Here is a 24,788-nt window from a genome sequence, read left to right on the forward strand (position 1 = left end):
AGGATCTGAAGCTTTCCTGTTTTCTATAATGCGCATCCATCCATCCATCCATCCATCCATTATCTATCCACCGCTTAATCCTCACCAGGGTCATGGAGTCTATCCCAGCTGACTCAGGGTGAAGGCAGGGGACACCCTGGACAGGTCACCAGTCTATCACAGGGCTACACTTAGAGACAGACAACCAAGCACACTCACATTCACACCTACGGACAATTTAGAATCACCAATTAACCTCTACATGTTTTTGGACTGTGTGGGAGGAAGCCGGAGAACCCGGAGAGAACCCACGCTGCACTGAGAGAACATGCAAACTCCACACGAACCGGCGACCTTCTTGCTGCGAGGCAATGGTGCTAACCACCGCTCCACCTTGCAGCTCATAATGCACATCCTTGCATGTTAATGTAAAGATCACCAACAACAACAGGTCTGACAATGTACAGCGTGCGATCATTACCATCACATTCCATTGGTCCGTCTCTGGTTCTAACATCAGGTTATTCCTTACATTCGAAAAACTGGAGAGACTGATGATAATAAACGTCCACTGTTGCTCTTGTTTGTAGCGAACATTAATGTGGTCAACAGGATCCACACATTCCTTTAACTATGCTGCTGTTACAAAAAATGCAGTTTAGGGATCAAATTAGACCAAAACATCAGCAGCAGAAGCTCACAATTATTATTATTTTATTTTTTTTGCAAGAATCCAGAAACACCCAGAAACGTTCAACCAGGAACCCAATCTGATCCATGTATTAATTCAAAGCTCTGCTCTGGACCCACAGAGCCGTGAAATGTCAGATCTGAAGCTGGCTGGGAGACACAGACGTGATTGGCACCAATTTCACAACAGATTGCCTTTAACAAGTTAATTTACAAATTGTCAAAACTGCTAATTTGACTTGGAACACCTCCGTCTTATTTGTCTTGGAACACTTCTTTAAATGTAGAAACCTACTTGACAATGAAAGTGATGCTGATTAGCAACCTTCTCCTCTGGACACATAAAGTCCATCCAATCGAGAAAGTTGGTAAAATATATCCAGGTTTTTGGTTATTCCCCTCTTGCCTTGTAATCCACCTGTTATTTCAGCTTTAAAGTCCACTTGCTGACGCAGTGACGGATGTTTACAGTGACTGAACCTGAGCCGACTCACTGTACGAAACCTGCACCCGTCCCAGGTTGGGTTTCAGTTCCCACAGTTGGATCTGCAGCCAGTGAAAGTTCTCCTCTTCGGTGCCAGTAGGTCAAGTTAGTGTCAAAATTTTGAAGTCTCGATTTGTCTGTTTAATTTACCAGTGGGAGAAGATTACATTCAGGGCTCGCTGCCAGAAAGGCTTCATGAAGTCTGGTGAGGTGAAACAAGGAGCAACAAAGTCGTCACAGGGAGCAGGATGTGGTGGAGGAAAGGGTCAAACCCAGCGAGTTGACTTACTGATGGAGGGTTTTTATTATTATTTTCAATTTTCTAGCAGAAGTTTGGTCAGGTTACTTCAACAAAATGTCTTTGGTAGGCTTTGGAAAAGTATAGTTAAAATACACCCTTTCACAACATTGTGTTATAGAGTATTTTTGCCAGAAAGCCATGAAGGCAAACACCAATATTCACCAGAATTCATCAATGATGGGCATATTTTTAACCCTCCTATTTCCTCTGGGGTCAATTTGAACCTATTCAGTGTTTAGCATCTCTAAATAAGTGACTGACATCATTTTTTAAATTCTATTCAAAGGGCTATTTATGCATAAACCTGGTTAACAATTTTAAATGTGATAATTTTCTGGAGGTTTAAATTGCTGGGCTCAAATTGACCCAAGAATAAAAGCTATCAGTAAATTTGAAGGTAATAGGAGGGGCATCAGACACCTCTAGCTTTCTCGGGTTTCACAATTCTACGCTTTATCCTCCACTTTAACCACCATCTATCACTGCTAACCAGCTTCTGCTTCCTCTGCTTTCCCATCAACTAACTGGTCTCTTTGCGGGACGACGCCTCGGATCGATTCTGCTGGAGAACAGCTTCTCACTTTAAAGTTTCTACTCTCTGGAAATCAAACAACTATGGGGGATTTTAATCACACAACTTTCAAAACAACCACTCAAAAGTGTGAATCCAAATTAGTCCAATGTTCCCTCCTGGATGCAACTGCAGATGAGTCAGAATGAGGTTTACTGCCATGTAGGGTTTCACATCCTAGAAATGTGCCGTGGTGTTGTGATGGTTAACATTAAAAATTCTGGAAAGAAGGATGAATTACCGAACGGAACAAAACACCAACACACAGACGCAGCAAACAAAACAACCTCAGTGTTCCTCAATGCAACAATCTGGGCCCCGGTTCCAACGAACAATCGATCTGCTTGTCAGAAATCCATAAGCCACAAAGTTTAATTGTTGTAAACCGCACAGAGAAATGCTTTTATACTTTAACAATTACTTTAATGCACATTTAGAAATGTTCAGCTTTCAGCTCGCTGCCCTTAATGATTAATGTTGCTGAGTCACTTTAAGACAGAGGACGTTCAGTGTTTTAGCTGCAGCTCCAGGCGGACGCTGCTGCTGCTGCTGCTGCTCTGAAAGCTGGTTGTTTTGGTGCAATGGGCAGAATTTCATTAAATTTCAAACTGGAAAACAAAGACTCTCCAGTGAAATGGATTCGAGTTTCACAGGGAAATCTAAACATCCCAACAGCTGTTGACGGAGCTCAGGGGACGACCTCCTGCATTGACTCGGATTCTACGTGTGACAACTGGCATGTTTGAAGTGCAGAAGTAAGAACAGAAGTAATAAATACAGAGCCGTACTGATCACGTGGGCATGTTGTATCATGGTAAATAGTTCATGAGGTTGCAGTTTCTTGTGCGTAAACAGCTTCTCTCACGAACATGTGGATCCTGCTGCTGTGTGACAACTGCAGGGATTGATTTAACTCCGAAACTCATCTGCATACAATCAGCTGGAAGCACGAACAGATCTTCACATTTCAGAAAAAACTCTGGACTACATTCAGTGGCAACAGTAAAACTACCTGGTGAACCTGGTGAATCTATAGATGTGGATGTGATTCATGTTAAATGTCTGTAGGCTGACTGACTGACACACAAACTGTATTAGCATGTCAGAGTCGGAGTGTAGATTTAAGGAAGGAGACAGAAACCGGCAGATCAGTTTCACACACAAGTTTTTCGATTAAATTAAACCGTATGGTTTTGTGTCTGTGCTGTTTTTAGGGATACACGATATATTGGCGACCACATCGGTATCGGCTGATATTATCGTTTTTTCCTATATATCATATCGGTCTGATGAACAAAGATAGCCGATGTGAAAAACCCATGATTGTCTAACATTAGTGCCTTCATCTCTACATTTGATATCGCTGCTACATCACAGATGCTTTTACTTAAATGGACTTGAACGTTAAATATGTTTAAATATGTTTTACTTTTGTTATGTAATACAGAAGACTATGTGTCTAATTTGGTTTGGGCTTGTTTTGAATAGTTTTCATGTTCTCACAGTGCTTACTTAAGTCTCATTTTTCGGTGTTAACAAAAATTGAATATCGACATCGGTAATATTGGTTATTGACGATATCAGAAATCTTAATATCGGTATCAGCCAGAAATTTTAATATCGTGAATCACCAGATGTTTTACAGCTTTTTTAAATAATTTCTTATTTTACATCAAAGGTGATTTAACAAAGAACATTAATGTTCTTGATAAAAAGAGATTTAACAATAAACATGAATACAATATGTACACTGTAAACCCTTTTAAAGTAATTTAACAGAAATATAAAGTCCCCTGCTGCCTTAAATATGCCAGTTAACTGTATTTCAGTTGCTTCATTAAGTTCATCAGATGTAAGACTTTCTAGGTTAAATGAACTAAACTTGAAAACACAAGTGCAATAAAACTTGGTTAAATCAGCTGGTCACAGGTTACAGACAGACTTTCCTCTTAGATTTTCTTAGTTTAATGATTTTTTTTTCTTCATTTAACTTTGATACCCTACAGTTTCTGATGCTGAACACATCCTTGACCAAAGTCAGTACAAAGAGAATCTGTGAGGCTTCTGCCAGTTAGACTGAGATAAATAATAAGTCGGCAATTGTAGAGACCAAATGCAACATAACTACAATTGTTTCGATTATTATAAAAGGAAACAACCATAACCTAAGTAACAAAGACATCCAGCAAGTTTCTGCTGTGTTTGTTTTATCAAGGCACTAAAGAAAGCGTCTCTGGGGAATTGAATTCTCCTTATATGCTAGTTTTGTATTTTATAAAGTCAGTTTAACGAGTTGAACGAACTCTCAGCTGTCTGTTTATGCAACTCATTATTTTAAAGTATCTCAAGTTTCAAGTCTCAAGAAGATCAAACATTTTTAAGTTTTTATGGAGTCTGAAAACATTTCTTTTTTGACATTTTAAGTTCAAGTTGAAATTAGCAAACTAATACAATTACATTAGAGGAACTAGAAAAAATGAGTTGATTCGACTAAATTCCTTCATCATGTTGTACAGTGTAGTTCATGTTTCTCCTGCTAATTTGACAGCATCTGAACACACTCTTAGCCACACACAAATGCTTAGGAGACACTCATTAATCGGATTTTAGTCATTTTCCCATCATCTTTGCCTTAGAAAGCTTTTGGTAAATGGGTCTTTGTTTATTTCCCAGTGGGTTATTTAATTTGCCTCATCCACAAGATTCAGCTGAAACGCTGTCAGCAATTAGCCGAACAATATTCCAGTACTTAAGGATTTTTAATCACTGAATTATTTAGGCTATAAAATCTCAGCAAACAGTGTACGACAAAGCGCAAGGATCGGATTGGACAACTCCAATTCAGCAGTATAGGCTTGCTAATTGCTAATTGATCAGGATAAGCAGCAGTTTTCACAAAGTCAATATCTAATCAAAGGACTCATCTTTCGTTATAAACTGTTTTGTCAAATGTTTCATTAAAAGACAGAAAGCACAAGAACAGATCCATGAGATGGTTCCACATCAGTCGCTGGGTTCGAATATTTTGAGGATCTGTGATATGAAAACATTAGCGAGACCCTGTGGTAAAACATCTGCTGTCAGTCTGGTCCTCAGTGTCACACAGCAACACCCATATGCCACATACAGAACAGAGCCCGCAGGCTTATATAGTCACCAGCGTTTTAAATAGTCTCTCTAACACGCACTTCCATGTTTCCACCACTTTAGAGGACACCACATTGACTTACATTAATTTCCTGGACACTCATCATGACCAGAACTTTAAGTAAAGCGAACCTTTCCCGAAACCTTAAACCAAGTCTTTACCCGATATATCGACTTTATACAATGTGACTGTGTGAACAGATTTATGATCTCCACAACATGAAGGATGCACACGTGGCCCGAGGACGTGTTCCTGCTGATCGTAATCATACCAGCTGTGCATCAGTATGCCAGGCACTATGCGAGATGATACGACAGACTGATGGTCGATCATAAAGGTTAAAAAAATACACGCACGCAACTCAGTCAGATGTGCCATCTGCGTTTAGCATCACTGCGACCACACCGACCTCATCGGTGTCACTGTGTGCTCTTCAGCTATACGCTTCACCATCTCAAGCGTAATGGACGATATAAATACAAAAGAGCCACGTCTGATTAGCGGTGAAAGCTGTGATATCTGGATGCACGTCGAATAAACTGATCTCTAAATGTCATACCAACCCTCTGAACTCCACGCAGTTTCTGGACATTTTGAATCACTATAGGCTCATTTTTCACTGCAATATAAAGTCCTGCACCTCTATGGAAGCAACACATCCATGGATAGAAGTACAAGTTATAACGCTCATAAACTCATAACAAAAGAAAAAAAATAAAGTCGATTTCTTTGACTTCTACATTTTTGCAGATCAGCTTTAGAAACAGGTCGCTATGCTGAATGTATCTGTAACGACGTGCTCCTCTGCAAACAGATTTTGAGCCACTCTGCATATCTTTCATTGCTCAAGTATGTTTCATGTTTCTCTGAAGCTCTCTGATTTGTTTCCGTGCTCGTCTCCGCTCTGCGTTGTGTAAACACAGCCTGCGGTTTGAACAGTCCCTCAGTCTTTGTTACGTGACTCTTGGTCACAGCTGAGTCACTCACACTTATCGGTTGTACCCTTGAGCCCAGATGTTTTTGTTGTTTTACAGGATCGGGTGCAAACAGTTTCTTTTTTTGTTAATTTCTAAATGAGAAAAAAAATCCTTTTTAGATGAAATTTTTCAGCTTAGATTTAGTTATTTTTTTCCCACAGATCAGCACGTCACACAATTAACTCAATGGCTGAAAGTAAAAAGTTAATCAGCTGAGATAAGTGGTGTAATTTTAGCCTTTAGTCTGCAAAACCTTGCTGCCCCATTGCTTTATGAGCTGTTTTGTTTATTTTGCTGAATAAAATACTTCATATTTATACTTGTAATTAGATTACAAAGCTTAATTTGAAGACCAATGGACTCATTTTGGATAAATGCTAAATGCTAAGCTAGTTAGCATGAAGTAAAAAGCTAGACTAATCTAGCATGAACACAAGTAGAGAAAAGTCATTAACTGTGCCAAGTATGAAAGAGAGTAATACTTAAATAAAATATCAATATAAAACAATAAAAACACTTAAATTAGCCGTCATAAGCTAACGGTCAAAGCAGATCAAAGACGTTTGTAGCAGCAAAACATTTGAGTCGACTGAACCGAACAATAGTGAATTATAGCTAATGAATTCAACTATTTATCCAAAAGAGAAAACAATTCTTTCTTTCTTTAATAAGTTGCACAGACTCACTTTAATGTGGAAAATAAATACAAATAAAAAAAAGATTAGCATAATGTGAATACAGGTCTATTTGGGATATATATGTTTAAGCGTTTACTGAAACTATTCAGCAAACTGGCTCGATATTAAACCAAAAACTTACAGTGTTGGTCAAAGTTTGTCAAATGTCAACAGCTGCTAATCAAATAGTCCCGATATAGTTAGAACTATCTGGGTCCAATAAACGTTATATTCACAAAATAAAGTCTGCAGGATCCAGTGTTTTTCCTTTAACCCTTTTGTCTAAAAGTCAAAATATCGAGACCAGTGATGCTTTGATTTTGATCATTCTTTAAGAATATTTTGGAAAACAGAAGCACATGCAATTCTGTCCCCATGTTTTCATTTAAACAATAAAATCCACCGACATGCCACAGATTGGAGTTTTTGCCAAATTCCGGCCCGCAAAAGCTCTATACTGTTGCGTGTCAAACCGTGACAGCTAGACAGGTTAACATTCAACTCAGTGAACCAAACCGTGCCACTGGCTGGGTGCTAATTGTGTGTGTTTGTGTGTGTGATGGAAATGATGCTAATGCAGCACTGTCTCCAGGCTGACACAGCGTAACAATGACAGGGAGGGATGGAGGCCGAGAGGAGGACTGGAACAGACACCGAGAGACAGAGAAAGCAAAAGACAAAAAAAAAAAAAAACGGAGACGTGGAAGACGAAATACAGATAGAACGAATGAGGATAAAGGCTAAAATGCGGAGACAAGGCAGAAAAATGAAGCCTGAGAGACGAAGACAAAAAAAGACAGGCCTTTTAGCTAATTTAAGTGCAGACAGGGTTGGCCGGAGCGTCGAAGCAATTACACTTAATCTTTGAAACAACACACAAAATGAGGAGGATCCCTCGTGGCTCTGGTGTTATAGAGCTCGATCTGAGGAGTGTCTGTATTTTGTGCAGCTCTACTAACAAAAAAACAACAAGTCCAGGATCAGTATTGTGCTGATATTTGAATCACACGATCTCTCAATTTCCACCATTCTGAATTCAGCCAAAGGGCCAAACATGCTTCAGTATTCTGTACACCACACTGTGGAAAACAGCATTAATTATTAACACACAATGTCTCTGTAATAACCAGGGGAAAAGGCTAATTAAGGCAAATGTTAAAGCTTAACATTAGCAAATTATAACTGCATTACAATTACTGTTAACATAAAAATTCGGCAGTGAGAAAGTGGGTAACGATGAATAATTTACAGATTTTATATTATTAAATTTATCCAAAAGAGTGCAACGGAATGGCAGTTTAATTTGAAACTACAAAGCTAATAAAGCTGGAAAGTGGTGCATGTTTTTTTTTTTTGCCAAGGTGACCAACAGCAATAAAATAGGCATCCGCTGGTAACGTTATTATTATTATTGCTGCAGCCAAATAATATTTATTCTGGTCGTCTACTGTTATTGTCTACTTGAACAAAGATGGGTTTTGCAGAGACAAATCACAATATGAAAAAGGAGTTAATCAGACTAACACATTACATTTCCTTTGTCATTAATCACCTTAAAACTTTTAAACGTGACCTACATGTACATGAAGTAGCTCGACCGGTCAGCCTTGAAGCTAACATCGGCTAACACGGCTAATGGGGTTGTCATGATGCGATAAACCGATCAGATAGAATCCAAAAACAAGCAATGTAATGTCTTAATCAAAGTTTAACTTGTTCTTGGACAGAAGGCAAGTAAAGATTTCTTTCTTCTGTCTGTGAACTCTCTTATTGCTGTCTGACAGAGCCTGAGGCAAATTCAAAGAGACTCCTTCAAGGTCTGCTAGAAGCTCCTCTTCCACCATATTTAAAATTGCAGCAGAGGAATGAGGAACACTTGGCCTTGACTGACCAACCACAGCTCACCGTAGAATGGACAGAGATGCAAACACAGGGGGTCTGGTGGAGCGTTAACAGTCAATAGAAGCCCATTTCAGGCCCTGACCGTGCGGGTACCTGTATTATACCAGAGCTGGCACTGCTACTATAGCCATGTTTCCATATAACTGTCAGCCGAATTCAAAGTCAACTAAAAGGAAAATGCAAATTAGGCTTGTTTCCATGAACCGCTTTGGAATGAATAAACGAGGCTGTGTATTGTCACTACTGGCTACGTTACACATGGCTGTAATAGACAGAGTAGAAGTCAGAAAAAAAAAACGGTTATTGGCCAACTGCTAGAAATATATGGAGAGGAAGAAACTAAAACTTTGACTATTTACAAGAGAAAAGTTGGAAGGGTTAAATTCATGCTTTCGTATCACCTGGTACCGGATGTTTCATGCTGTTTGGAGACTAAGACAACAAAAGACGTGATCAGTCATGTGACTTAAATGTTTGCATGTATTTGAAAAAGATATTTCCATCGACCTTAACGCACAATAACCCCTTTTAGAAAAGTCCAAAAACAGCTAAAATGAGCATAACAGCTTCTCTACATTTTTTATTTTTTGAAATTAGGACACTACTGTTGACTTTATCTAATGTGACACTGCAAAATAAATAAATAAAACTACGTTATGGAAACACAACCTGTGACAGGCTCTCAGTACGAGTGGCACCAAGTAGCTAACATTAGCGTTTGCTAGCACTAAATCCAACGCACTAGCTATGTCGGCACAGCGCAGAACGTATTACCTTCATAATAAAAGCTGCAATAATGAGCCTTGTTACATGGCGTTTTTACTCCCTGTTTAATTTAGTTTTCAGTCACTGTTTTGTGTCGCTGTCATTTTCACAGCTTTTTTTTTTAAAGAATAGCCACCAAAATACTTAGTTATATTTAGGAGAAGGTCATGGGTTGGGTTCTGTCACTATTTTCTGACATTTTCTGTCACTGTTGGCTTTTGTTTCGTCGCTGTTTTTACTTTTTGCAGCGAAAATACTTGCTGAAGTTTAGTAGAATCCCAGTGTGGGATAAAATACATCCATGCAAATGCTAATCACAAAGCTCTAATTGTTTTATTTTACATTGCTAGTGTGACAAGTCCTGTCTCAAGAATAACCCCTAAAAACGTAACCACTGGACAATTTTACTGACTTTTTTGTGAAAATAATACATTTCGCACTATGGAACAATGTGCTATTATGTTTTTATTTTTCCTGAGACTGGGCTACGCTCTGGAATTAGCACAGCTATCTGCAGATCCATGAGCTCAGTTTGCAGATACAGCAGAAAAATAAATCTCATTCATGCATGACATAGCGATCAGGCCTGCTAATGCTAACGCTACCCCACAATGTAGCTACAGTGAGCGAGTGCTGCTTTTATATAGCTGCTACCAGTCAGCAGACTAAAAACTGCCACTAAAAATACATCCCAGATAAAACTACACATGGACACGGTGATGTAAAGAGACCACTGGTTCAGGCCCACTGAGGAACCACAGACAATACATGTGGATGTTCCCCCAAAAGAATAGAAATACTACTGCCGTCCTTTGTTAGCGCAGATGACCCCCTCCCCTTGAAGTCTGAACAAATCCCCCTCTATAGGCTATAATAATCCATGTTTCAGTGTGTCTACAGGGCTTTTGTGTCTGCTCTATTTAACTCTCCTGCCTGAATCCTGTACTCTTCATCCTTCACTCTCCTGCACTTTTTGCTTTTATCTGAATTGCTTGAGCTCCAGTATCTCCGTCTGTCTCTCATACCTGCACTGTCGAGTTCATATTGAAGGTAAAGCATCATTACACAGCGCTTGTACTACGTCTCTGCAGTGTAAACAAGGTTCCTATACTCCAAAACCTCTACAGAACACTTGCAGCTACTTGAATTGTGTTACAAGGATGGGATCCCAGCAAATACCACAACCAGGTCACAGTGACTGTCTGAGTGCTGGGGGAAAGACCGGGGACATTTTGAGCTCCAGAAAATGAATAAGTGGGGCTAATTAAATGAGAAGAGCGGGTTTTCCCTCTGCCAGGTATCTTAGCAACTGATATCATCAGTCTCACCACAGCTTAGAAGAACTTTATCTGTGATGTTTCACTTGACTGAAATCAATCTGCCTCTAGTCAAACTAATATTTATCTGCAGCTCCTGACAAAGATATGAGGCAAATACTTCACCCATCATCCTAAACACAAGAAGGTGTCAAACAATATTTACCTAAGGGACATTTTTACAAACTTATCACAAAGGACAAAGCCTGTAAAGCAGGTGTATGATTGTTTTTCTGTGGTTCTGAGACTTTATCAGGTCTGAAAATAAACTCTGATCATGTCACAGCCGTGTCATCAGGGTCACGTCAGTCAGAGCTTTCAGAATGAAGTGGTTTCAGAGAAGTCCTGCCGCTGAAATTGAGGCCGTTTTGTTCCAATGTGTTGGTTTTTCATCACTCAGGGGCAGTCTAATGAAAGATGCTATCAGGCTGAATGATGGGAGGTGTTGGCGTTTCAGGAGACTGATCCATAAAGCGTCTGCCAGCTGAGAAATTTTAGGCCTTTCCAACTATCTACCCTAATGTGAGGCTGGTTATTGAATATTTCATTCCTTAAATTTCTTAAAATGAAAAATGTACGTAGTATGAGGTCGTATGTACTTGATAGGTAACAGTCAGCTGTAAAGTATTTCAACTTCTATTATAATCTAGATGTTTTAGATCATATGTGGTTGTCAAACTTTACCTTAGTCTTCATTTTTGATTTAATACAGTGACATATTGTATGTTTTGTTGTAGCTACTCAACAGGGAGTTTATGTTTTTATATGCTTTCAGTGAATTAATGTTGTGTAATTGTTAGATAGCTGAGAACACAAGGTGGACTGCTCATAATACCAGTGTTTGTTACGCAATCAGACCAGCATATTACAATTTTCCACTTCATGCAAAAAATGCTTCCAGTATTTTAACAGCATTTTTACAACTTTTTAGTTCTTCAAAGTACATTATCAAAACCAACTTGCAGAGATTTTAGTTTAATGGTGAAAGTGTAGACCTGTATAGCCAGGTTGCATGTCTTTAAACCAAAACAAGCACAAGATGCAGCAATAATATCCCTGCAACATAGTAGCAGGAGGTTTTTTGGGTTTTTTTGGTGAACCATTTGCATGCAGGGAGACAAGCAATGTCATTAAAATTGCAAATTTACCAAAAGTACCAAGCAGATCTGCCAAACTGCACACTCAAAATCTTTGGCAAAACTCGCCATTTTCAGCGTGTAGGTTGCTGCTCGAGAGGTTGTTGCCGTGGGAAGTGAGGCGATTTCGAAAACAGTAATACGCAGATGGGTCAGTTTGATACCGGAAGTCTACGTTCGGTGAGTCAGACGAGTAAAGGCCTGACGACAGAACTTTATCACTCAGCTGCCACTTTGCATCCAATTTATAAACTGTAAATTTCAACAGGGAATACAAATAATTATCCAACACAGATGTTCAAAGACAGTCGCAGTGAATGGCCTGTGAAAGTTATTTGGCCAGATAAAACTACGAGCTAGAAAACAAATGGTATCAGCAAAAAAGAATGCAGCATGTTTCTGTAACTGAAATGAGTCCCAGGGTTTAAATGGGGGGGATTCATTTTTGCAGATGAAGCACTGAATTTCTGAGTGGCTGTTTAAGCAAAGCATGTTATTTTGAAAATTTAAGCAATTCAGTAAAACATTATAGAAGCTAAAATGTGGCTGCATGCTTTGGGAAGAGCCAAGACGAGCAGTCGTAGGCAGATAGCACTCATTAGGCTTAAACATGAAAAACCACTGGTGTGCTCTTTTAATACTGCAGCAAACTCACACACTTCACCGTTAATTATCTCTTTCAGCCATTTTATCAGTCTGAAACTGGAGATCTGTGTCAGACGACTTAAATTCAAGCCCAGTAATGTCAAAATGTCTGCTCGGCGGATTTTTCTCCATGCCTGCCAGCCAACTCGAGTCTGACCTCCTTCAGACTAAATGAAGGAATCAGAGTCACATTAAGCGAAGCTCTGGATCTTTTTTTTTTACGTCGTTGCAGGAGCTGCCTGTGGCGACTCACCACTCTTGGTGTCCTTTCCGTCCAGTAAGGGTCGGTAGTCGCTCTTGGACACCGTCTCTCCCACCTTGTCGTCGTAGCCCTCTTTCTCCAGCGAGGCCACGAAGTCTCTCTTCAGCAGGGCCTCAGCGGGGGCCCCACCTGGGACCCCACCTCCACCCCCACCCAGAGCATCTCTCAGGCTCAGGTCCATAGTCCTGTTACTGCACAGAGAAGAGAGAGACGGCTGTTGTTAGATTCGTTACTCTTTGCTTGTTGCTATTTTTTTCCTCCCATACGTCACAGTGAAAACCAAACCTATTGTTTGTGTGTGACTGACCACTTCACACTCATCTACAAGCCCGTCAGTCCAGGTGAGCGGTGGTGTGATCACGAGGCTCACACTATTCTGTGACAACTCGCAGCCAGTAATAATGACAATCATGCAAGAACAGATGAAGAAACACATGCATTCTGTCTTTTCACTCCCTCTCTGCTCTCTTCAGTCAATTCAGTAAGACAGGCTTACTTGAGCAATTCATTACAAGCGTTCATATTAATTAATGCTTTAGTTGTGACAGCTACAATAACATTAGTCGTTATAACACCAAAACCCCAGGTCAAGAGCTTTTGTAATACAGACCAAACAATGCAATCCAAAAATATATTGAATGGCTGGTTAGAATCGTTGCCTCGCAGCAAGAAGGTCGCTGGTTCGCGTCCCAGTGAGGACACCCGGGAACTTTCTGCGTGGAGATTGCATGTTCTCCCAGCGTGGGTTCTCTCTGGGTTCTCCGGCTTCCTCCCACAGTCCAAAAACATGTTGAGGTTAATTGGTGATTCTAAATTGTCCGTAGGTGTGAATGTGAGTGTGCTTGGTTGTCTGTCTCTAAGTGTAGCCCTGTGATAGACTGGCGACCTGTCCAGGGTGTCCCCTGCCTTCACCCTAAGTCAGCTGGGATAGACTCCAGCCGGTCAGTAAGCAGTATTTTTTTCAGATAATATGCATAAAACTTCATTATAACCTTTCAGAAAAGTGAAATTCAGGTGGGCGGAGGGGAAACTAGACTTTTGCACCTCCTCTTGGCTCCATTTTTTAGAAAATCTAGCCCGGGCCAAGTGGCCTTCAGCCAATCACAGGTCATTCCAACCAACTCAAGTGAGCTGGTGTAAAGGGTCCACAGTGGGAGAAGGATGTGGTGATGCAATGGGATAAATACAGGACTTTCATTCAGGACAGTGGAGTTTGAATAGTAGATTTATAATATAGTGTATTAACAGGGGTGGCTTTTATTTTCAGGTATGCCGAAGGTACCATGTGGAGACTTTTTTTGCATGATAGACATTCTTGAAAACAAAATGAAGACAAAAGTTGCCTCTTGAAAGCAACACATCTGGCAAAAAAAAACATCTTTCAATTTGCTGCAAGCACTGCTATCACAGTGAATTCTGCTCAGGCAGGTAAAGCTCAGAAAGTTGTGAAATGTTGCTGGATGATGATTTGTGACGTCACTTCATCATATTTTTGATGATACTTCGTGACAACATTTAACATCTGTTTACTTCTCTCCTACGCTTTGTGCTCACATACACTATATTTCAATACAAATTCCCAATAAAGCCGAGTATAAAATAGTGGCTGAACGCAGTCTAAAAAAAGCCCCATACACACAAACAATAGCTGTACTGAGCGCTCGGCTATATTTACATGCAAAATGATCACTCAGAGGAAAAGTCAGGAACAAAAGAAGGTCTTTCTTATTTTTCTCTCAGCCTCTGTCTGGGTCCTTGGCAACACTGTTTGCACATCCACAGCTCATTCAGGTCTGTGTCAGCTGCCGTCCAGTCGACTGAATGTGCTGCTCGCCTCTGCTGCTCCCTGAACACAGTAGATGTTCACAGAGGTGAGCTGCAGCGGGACATCCAGACTTGTGGATTAGCACTGGAGACCCCCCTCTATGGAAAGTAGCTAAAGCTTGTCTACAATGATAATACATTTGTCGCCAGGTGCTTTTGTGATGAAAAAGTTATTAAAGAGGTCTAAATACAGGAGAAAGTTGTTAAATACAACAGTGAGCTCTGCTGGTAACTATAGAGCTTTACTAGTTACTATCTGTAATTTAACAAAATAGGAAAAATCTGTAAAATAACAGTAAATTGTTGAGAAAAATGAGTTAAGATCCCTCCTCTGGTGTGTTTGGATTCCACTTCTTTTCCCATTTTTTGACTCAGAATTGTCTAAGTGTTGATTTTAGCCAAAATAAATGAATCTTACATTATGAATCTGACAAATAGTTGATATAAATGTCAAAACTTATTGTAATGAATAAATAAGCTCAGGCCTGCACTGGGGTTCTGTCGCCCTTTGGCCAGTCTAAACACAACCAGTCCTACAGTTTGACAAAGAATACATTCACTCAGTCTTAACATAACGTCAATCAGCTGTGGAGTTTGTGATTCGCTGCTCACTACACCTGCTAAATGAAACCAACATGAAAGTTACACTGCATCCCAACACTTAGACAGCATGACCCCTGAACAAACTCGCCTTTCTTTCTGTCCTCTGTTTCTGTTTATCCCTCCGTCCACACTGCCGGCAAACAAGCTGTCATTGTCTTGCAACTGTACCACACACACACACACACACACACACACACACACACTCTGTGGCCAGCAGCCAGGATGAGGACATACAGTAGAGTGTTAGCAGGCCTTCAGCAGAACTGTAGGCCATTGTTTCAGGAGAAGGACACAGTACAGTGGACACCTCACACAACATCCACCTCACTCTGGGTTTCTACCTCTTCAACAGTCTCATTTTCACTTTCCCTCTATTACTTTATTCCAAATATAATTTACTCTTAGTTATCGTGTCTGGTTTTGCCTCCCGTTTCTCTAAACTGAATTCTCATCAATGTAAATGGTCACTTATACTTTGGCTTATAATCACAGTCTCTCTCCCTCACAGCCACCCACAAAGGATGCACTCAATAATTCCATCATCCCAATGTAAAAAAAGATCCAATCCCAAATAGGAGCTTCCTAACCTCCGTTACCCTCTTAGCGCATTATTCTGCAATATTTATCGCTCCATTGAAGACGTTTCATAAGCCAGAACACTCAGTGGCCTGGAGTAGAGGTTCTTTGTTTTTTTCACCCATTCTGCTCGTCATCACCAACAACAGACGCTTTTGTTTAATTACTGATGTATATTTTTATGTAACCTGCATAGTTATATAGTGCAATGATCAAAGATTGCATTAGCAATTGTGTCCGTATGGAAGCTTCTTGTTGTTACTAAATTAAAACTGCACTAATCAATGTTTTTGCATTAACAGTGTATAAATCTGTTATGCAAAATGTGACAGGATTCACTCGCAGTAATAAACCCACTGTCAATTCTCACCTTATTGTGCATTTCTGCTTCGCTCAAAGCGACTTTTTAAGCCATTTTAAAACTTTGCTTTGGTTTTCAGGCCTGTACCAGCAGCAAGCAGCTGTTTTTAGTGAACAGTTCTGATAAACCCATCATATGTGACTGGGTCAGCACCATAGGGTGGACAGTGTATGACCAGCTCATGGACACAGTGCAGCATTTTGTTGCTAGAATCAAATATTTGAATCAGAGCAAGAAAGAAGAATTTGACTTCTATTTGTGTGGGGACAACGCATAACAAACTGTCAGAATGGACCACATCTCGTGGTTGTGTAAACAGGAAACAATTTGGTTACACTTTGACTAAAAACAAGGAAATGTTTTTTTGTACAGTTTGTTCTGATGCCTCCCAAAAACCTGTTGATGCAGCTTTAACCCCTCTCTCTGCAGCACCTGCTTATTTTAGAACCCTCTATTAATTGCTTAATGACTTCTCATGTAAACAGCACAGAACCAGGGTTAATGGCTTAAATGGAACACGTTTAGTAAAAAAAAACAAAAAAACAATGCTTTTAACGGCCATTAATGTAGACATGGTACACTGAGTTGTAATCTAAATAAAAGGCAGGATTTTTATTAATTATAAAGCAGCTGTACTTTTAGTTTCACATATTTGTAGCTCATATGATGCTGTTATTGTGAGAACAAGAGTGGAATGATATAGAGCTTTGTTTAGTTAATGAGCAGCTTGTTTTAAAACTTACTCCAAAATAACTAGATGCAGAACACGCAGCTGAAACGGGTAAACTACATATGACTTAAGTTTAAACAGCAGTGCAATCATGGAAGTGAATTTACTTCATTAAAAACTGCAAAATCACAACGTAAAAACACTACATTACATTCCACCATAAATAAGAAAGTCCTGCTTTCCAAATTTCAAATTAAAAGCACAAAAGTATTGGCATCAAAATTGTCAAAAGTAAAAATACTCATTGTGCAAAGTGACCAACTGTCAGTGTTTTATGATTATATTATGGGATCAGTAGTGCTTTATGTGATATATTGGCATTGCAACTGGTCAGGGTGGAGCTAATTTTAACTGCATTATAGACTTTTTGGTAGTTTAATCTATCATAATGTATCATATCAAAATGTTATTTCTAAAGTTAGTAGTAACTGAAACTGTGGAAAAGATACAGTCAAAACTATGATCTTATTGCAATGTTGAAATATAGTGAAGCATAAGTACAAAGTAGCATGAAGCAGAAACTGTAAAGTGAGTATAAATACCTGAAAAAACAAAGTGAAGTGTAACACTTAAGTAAATGCATTTGTTGGGTCAACATTAGTTCAGTCCAATGGAATGACTAAACTCAGTTGGTTTGCTCAGTGAATAATATCAGTGTTTCCCAGAAGCATTATGATGTAACTGGTGGTAAGTAAAAAACTGTATCTGTGCGCATGTGGAAAAGACGGGAAGAAAAATATAAATGATGATGATGATGATGATGATGGTGATGAGGGGTAGTTGGGTGAGGCAGCTGTTCTGTTCTGAGGGATTAAAGCCTATCTTTGCACCCACAATCCTCTGCTCCAGCATCCGCCACCTCTCCCTCCGTGAACCCAACCGTCTGCTACGTAATCATCTCATCCTCCCAAAACACTGACGGTTCTCACGCAATCACACACACACAAAGGCCAGCGACTGGCAGGAATTCAAACACTTTACTGTACCATCATGATACAAGGGAGATTTGGTGGATTTTGTGTGTGTGTGTGTGTGTGTGTGTGTGTGTGTGTGTGTGAGAGAGAGTGTGGACATAGACCATCAGTTAAATTAAGCACCATCGCACTCTTGTTGCCTGACTGTACTGAACACAAATCAGAAAACACAGTTGTTTTGTGAATGCTTTGGACAAACATAACTGAATTTGTGGATTTTTTTCAGAAAAATGACAATTTGTGCCTTTGTGTTTTCAAGTTGCCAAGTTTGAATGAGACTGATAAGGATTTCAATACCAACAACAAATATGTGATAGTATTTTAATTTTTCAACTTGGACAGCATTTACAAAATTCACAATAAACCTTAAGTACAAATTGAAACCATATCCAGATTTCTGAAGATTTTATCCAGAACACTGGCTGCTTTATTGTCTCTGTCTGTACTGTCAATCCAAATGCACACATCGGGAAGTTCTGCCCTAAATCGAATCTGTCAGGTTGACAAAGAAAACTCCACAAAAACAAAACAAAAAAAAAATCTTTATGACAGTAATTAAAAGACTATATGTAATATGCAATATATAGACCACTATTGACTCAAATTAGTATAAAACATACTGTACTTGAAGTGCCATTAAATTTGTCTTTTTGATGCCAAACTAAATATGCAGCCACTTTTAATCTGTTGACTTAAGATTGCTTTCTCCTATTACCATGCAATATTCTGTAGTTGTTGCACGTTCACTGTAGCTTGTGACAGAACCACCAAATTATCAGCAAAGTGTCAGTATGCTGAAAGTTGAGTGGGTCCCCCGCTTTCAGTAAAATAACAGAGAGCTAGCTTTCACAAAAAAAAAAACATAAAAAAGTGTGCTGTTTCATGCTAATGAAACTTGGGAGCAGCTAGATTATTATATATTATATATATTATACCGTCTCAAACCATCAGGGGCCTTCTGCTCGACCATCTCTGATTTGCTTTAAACTTTTATGTCAGACACAATTCATATTTAATATGGTATCTGTGAACTTTTTGATTGATGTATCAAGTACTTTACAGGATAAGTCTTCTTTTTTCACTGGCTTTCAGCTTGTTGGTTTTTTTTGCACATTAAACTTTGAGGCCATGTTTGGATGACAAATTCTTCGGAATTGAGTGAACACTACATATTCAGACTATTTAATCTACTTGAACAAATTGCAGATTTTGAATCAGTGGCATAATGAGAAATAACAGTGAAAATGTCAGGCTTTTGTCTTTAATAGTTCCTAAGATATCGCGGTTTAAGCATAGCTTTAAATTTCAATGTGCGAAAAAACAGTGCTGAAATTGTTTCGATGGGCATTTTTTAAAAAAAAACAAAAAACAATCAGTATTTATATTTCAGCATGAGCTATATCAAGCTAAAACTTCCCAAATATCTTTATAAATATCCAAAATAGTGCTAAAAAGTTGATGATTTCAGATGGAACATCCCTAGTGGCAAGTAGGACAGTAAAAACATCCATTCCTTTGCATTTAACATTCCAAAACAACCACAATATCCAAAGGTACGCTTTTATCCTGCAAATCCTCGTGAATATAAAGCAGAAACTATAACAAAATATTAATTTGTGCAGGGGGATAAAAACAAACCCTGAGGTAGCTCTGCTGTTTCTAGGGTGCAGTAAGATAAAGATGGATATGATGAACACCTGATATTAGAACCCTACTTACACCTGGTGTGAACATGGAATCTGTTTCTGGATAACTTGTTAATGCACGGTTTAAATCCATGTGGAACGTACTGGGATTGTAATGCGATTGGATCAGCTGGTAAACTGAAGTGTCGCCTAGCCCCACTTCTTCCTGTTGGCTTAAACAGACCCGGCAGTAGCTGCAAGTGGCAGCACTATTGAGAAATGACAGCTGTTTGCTTCCCTTGACCTGGGACACAATGTCTATTATACATCCCTCATGGATCAGATAATGTATCCAGATACAGATCACATGTGGGTAAATGACGTATATTTGGCACATCAATAACATATTGAACTAACACTGAAAAGTAGCCATCAGGCCTCCTCTTGTCTTTGTCAGATGATTGTACAGATCAATCATACTGATTTCCTTTAGTCCTATAAATCTAGCTGATGTGGTTCTACACTTGTCTGTCCCAAGCATTGTAAAGTTTGTGTGCACATATGATGAGAATCTCACGAGCATGACTTTGCTCTGCCATCACAATACAATACAATGCTGGTCAGAGCATCATGTGATTATATGTTTCCAGGAAATATGAGGAGAGTTATATTAAGAGGTTACTATCATTCGTGATGTGTTTGTGATCGCTGTTTGTTCACCACTGACTCGATGAAATTGAAAAATAGGTTTATAAAAGGACAAAACTGGATACGAGGTGTATTTTGGTACAGGAAGAGCAGAAATCAACACATCATCCCACAACAAAACACGAAACAGCTGTTTTTGCTCCACGGTGGGATACAAGTTGGTTTTGCAGCTGAGCCGCAGGTCGCTTCAGCTCAGCGATGACTCACAGTACAATATCTAAGTGTGTGCTAATGATGTAACAGCAGTGAATGGAGAGGTTAGTGGCCCTGGGGAGCGACTCCTTGTATTCATGGTGCTTGTTGGTAGATGAAAAAGCTATAAAATATCCATTCATACATCTCTGGGTGATTTAGACAACATGTTTGAATACATTTGTAATCATTTTGACAGCTTGTGTTCATTTTAACCACATATTCTACTTTATGACACCTTATATGGTAGAGTGGTCTGAGTCAGCATCATGTATTTGTTTATTGCTCGATGTCATGAGGATTGTATCACGTCAAGCGGCTGCAACTTCTTCTCCTCCTCAGTATAATCAGACAAAATAGTCTACATCCAGCCTTGTGAACTGACAAACCGAGAAGCAAATCTCTGCTGTAGCAGCACTTTGAGTTTCTCAGCAGTTCTGAGTTCACTGAAGGATCACAAGTGGACAACACTGCAGCTTTCAGTTTTGCTGTCCGGCCCACTGAAGGGTTCATACACAGTTCAGGAGAGAGAGAGAAACAATAAGACAAGAGAACAGAGGAAGAGAGAGCGAGATGATGGGTGGGTTTGTGTTCCTGTCATCTTGCAAAAATTCTATCATCACGGCCTCAGACTAGGAGGCGAGGATCCCTTTTGTATTTGATTCGGTGATACTCGTGATGGTGCATTTCCAAACACCTCTTTTTTTCTTTTTTTTTTTTTACACATTTTAAGTTTGCACATTGAAGAATATGTGTGGAAAGTGGGAACATAGAAAATAACCCCTAAATTTAGTATGATTGGCAAAAAAAGAACGTTTTTTATGCTTGGCTGAGGTGGAAATGTTGGAACATCAACAGAAGCAAAATGCTACAACAGAACAACCAATCTGTGTGGCGCAATGAGAAGACTTTGCCCAATTCTTCTGCAGTGGTTTCATGACATCTGACATCTCACCTAATCCTTGAATAACAAAGTTAGAAAGTGGTATTCATTTGCACTTTTATCGATCTATCTATAATTCATGCAAATAATCTGACTGGAGCGGCACATATAGCTGCTCTAGAGAACATGTTCACATAAAAAAAAAAGACATTTTAAAGCTGAACTAATCAATATTTTATGATTAACAATGGATCAAATGACTAAGAGTAATCTGGAAGGAGTCATCCGTATGATGAACCACCTCTTCAGTTCCCCAAAGCTTTACAGACAGTTTTACCAATAGTCCAAGGAAGAACTATTTGTGTTTGTTGTCTCATTCATGCTCAGAAGTGAGGATCAATGTCAATTTCATCTGTTTGGTTAGATGCAAAACAAGAATATTTCCTAAAATGATAGACTACTCCTTTCAAAGTGTTAGTCAACGTCTAAGATGACAGGGCTGGCAGACGCAGAGGATAAATTAGTGTCCTAATTTAGTTAGGAGCTAAGAATCTGGACAGCTGAAATGTGTCTGGGAGTCCATTAGCGGGGTCATAAATGTCAACGTTGAAAGCGATGTTCATGTCAGTCCAGCTGTGGTTACATCATACTGGAGAAGATATTTTTCTTACTGCTCTTCTTTTGGTGTATTTTCATGTTGTCAATAAAAACCTGCTGCAACAAAGACAAGCAGGGAAGCAGCGAGATAAGAAGCTGTTTATGTAAAAGCGGTGACAAGAGAAAAGAATCACTGATTAAACATTAAAAGCAAAAGGGGAAATAAAGGCACGACTCAGGCTGTGACTTAGAGACGCCTTTCATTTTTCAGCCTCATGCCGTCTAACGTGTTAACAAAAAATCCAGTCATGGCTGCCCAGCCAGTCGCCATGGTGACTCAGCAGCTCCTCGCTGTCTCCTTGTTGATGGGCACAAGCTCCGACACACCCACACACATACATGCACAGTGTGTCTCTGATGAGCTGCAGTTTAGATTACTGCTGACAACACCCTGTGTCAACTTATCCACACGCAGGCACACACGCTCGCTATCTTTGTGAGGACATTCAGTGACATAATGTGCTCTCTAGCCCCTTAACCTGACCTTAGCCATCACAACTTACCCTCACCTAAACCTCAGTCTGACCTCAACCCTCAAACCAAGTCTTACCCAATGAAAAAACGAAACCTCACTTTCCCAAACGTCCTAACTCTGATGGTTATAAACCCACTCTGGTCCTTATAAAGATAGCTGGACAAGTCCACACACACTTAGACAAAGCATCAGTATATGAGACAAAGGTGCAGACAGTCAGCGTATTCAACCAGCCCCAGTACGAACTGCACTAATGTGTCAAATGTGGCTGTGTTTGAGCTTGTGTGTTGTTAAAGTGATCACAAAAACAGTCACAAGAGCCTCTGACGGAGATCAAATGCTGAAAATGAAATGAGAAGTGTAATGGAGCTGTAATAAATGATACTGTATCCTTTCATGCCTTTTACTTCCTCCGGCTGTGTCCATATTCAGATATCGCAGAACTTTGTGTTTTCAGTGCTTGGTGACACAGTCAAACTACAATCGCTTCTGTTTCTGATACATATTAAACACACAGTATGTCGTCTCTGCTGCTAAAATGGTCTTTCAATGTAAACAATGATAAAACATGTAGTTTGATGACGCTTTGAAGAAGTAGTCGTTAAAGTATACACATTAAGTTTCTATTCACGGCATTATCATTTCCATCTAATGAGATAGCAGCAAGTACTGTTATCTATCGCAATGTTAACTTCTAACTTATCATTTGATGAGTTGATCGGCCATAGAGCTAATGCAGCTAATGCTATGTGGTAAATTCAATCATCATTTCTGCATTACCGATGTAGACTTTGCAAGCAGTTTGCATGCAGGTCTATTAAACTACTAACATTGCTACATAATCAGTTGCATTACCCTTATATCAAACACAGGGAAAAAAAAACATGAGGCTTCTGTGGATGTTTCTAAAAGCCTGGCTGTGACTTTGCATTTTTTTACTGGTTATAGCAGTTAGTTACAGATTGTGTTGTAGCACTAAGATTATGCCTGAGGCGTGTTGAGCACAGTGGAAGACTTCTAACGAAATTACGACTTCCGACTGTGTTTGGGCGCCATCGATGGAAAGCATGTACAGATCAAAGCACCTTAAATGTCCGGCAGCGATTGCGTCAATTAAAACTCTTATTCATTAATTATAAAAGTATGGAAGAGCAAAAAAAAAAGCCCGTTAACCATCTCAGCTCACAATATCTGTTTTAAGCATGCTGTCATAACTTCTAGGCTGCACACTGATGTCTGCAGAGTGGTCAGGTTGGGTGGATGATGAAATTTACGTCACGCATACCTTTTTGGACCCTTCCAGGTGTGGAGGATACGACTTGGCCTTTAAAGAGGCATCGCATCACTGACATGCTTTCAACATCAAACGCCCCGTTACATTGAGCAAAATTTCTCTGTTTGAACATTGTTGAAAACTTTTGGGACAATTTAAGTACACAAGTCAACAAAAAAATATAACATCAGTCTAGTTGTATTTTGACATTGTAATGTTGAAAAATTACATATTATACCTTCACTTATGTGGCTGTTAAAAGAACTACAGTCATGTAGTGTTGATTTTTCTTATTCCACATCTTCATTTTCTTGTCAAACCTGATGCCTCCATTACCAACAATGCAGCTGCTAAAGCTCAGGTTAGAGACTTGTTTGTGTTGGGCCAGTAGTGACTAATGTAGCCTTGACTTCAGAGAATCTACTTGCCGTGAGGTCTAAGTGCATGAACTATTAATATCCCACAGCTCCATGGCTTTGCTCACAGATGTAGGTGGACTCTCCAACACCCATAGGTAATGGAATGGAATAAATTTAAATGGCAAACAGTAAGGACAGTGGAAGGAGAGTAAGTATAGAAATGATCCATTTTATACTAAAACTTTTATCAAAAAACTAATTAAGTAATCAAGAAATATACTTTATTTATATTAATATGCCATATTTCAAATATTGATTAGAGAACTCATAACTTAGAACTGAGTTGGAAAGGCTTAAACCAGTTTCTTATTACATGCACACATCACACATTGGTAGTGATCTCAGTTAAATATTTTTACAACTCATGACACAGACCTTTTCACAATGAATATATTAGAACTTTTATTTCAGCATTTTATATTACAAAATATGTAAATTGCCCAATAAGAATATTTTGCCCATATCACTATAGAATTGTAGGGTATTGTTGAGTCAGATAGGTTTTTAAACATGCAAGTAATGTGTTTTGTAGTATTAACCAAACAAAACCAGAAAATAGCCACAACTGTGACTATTATTATTAAAATATCTGAAACAACTCCTTCCATCATGCTTTCTATCAACTAATCAGATAC

General features: G+C 39.2%; 1 protein-coding gene across 1 annotated transcript in view; it reads right to left on the bottom strand.

The window, feature by feature from the left end:
• LOC103364124 (microtubule-associated protein 4-like) overlaps positions 1–24,788 on the bottom strand; it is a 123,149-nt gene that overhangs the window by 87,493 nt on the left and 10,868 nt on the right. Inside the window, exon 2 of the mRNA XM_008291145.1 lies at positions 12,845–13,044. Within this exon, the coding sequence (XP_008289367.1) occupies positions 12,845–13,034 (190 nt within the window). The 5' untranslated portion in view covers positions 13,035–13,044. The remainder of the gene's footprint in view (positions 1–12,844; positions 13,045–24,788) is intronic.

Source organism: Stegastes partitus, unplaced genomic scaffold (assembly GCF_000690725.1).
Source record: "Stegastes partitus isolate 25-593 unplaced genomic scaffold, Stegastes_partitus-1.0.2 Scaffold720, whole genome shotgun sequence".
NCBI classification, from domain to species: domain Eukaryota; kingdom Metazoa; phylum Chordata; class Actinopteri; family Pomacentridae; genus Stegastes; species Stegastes partitus.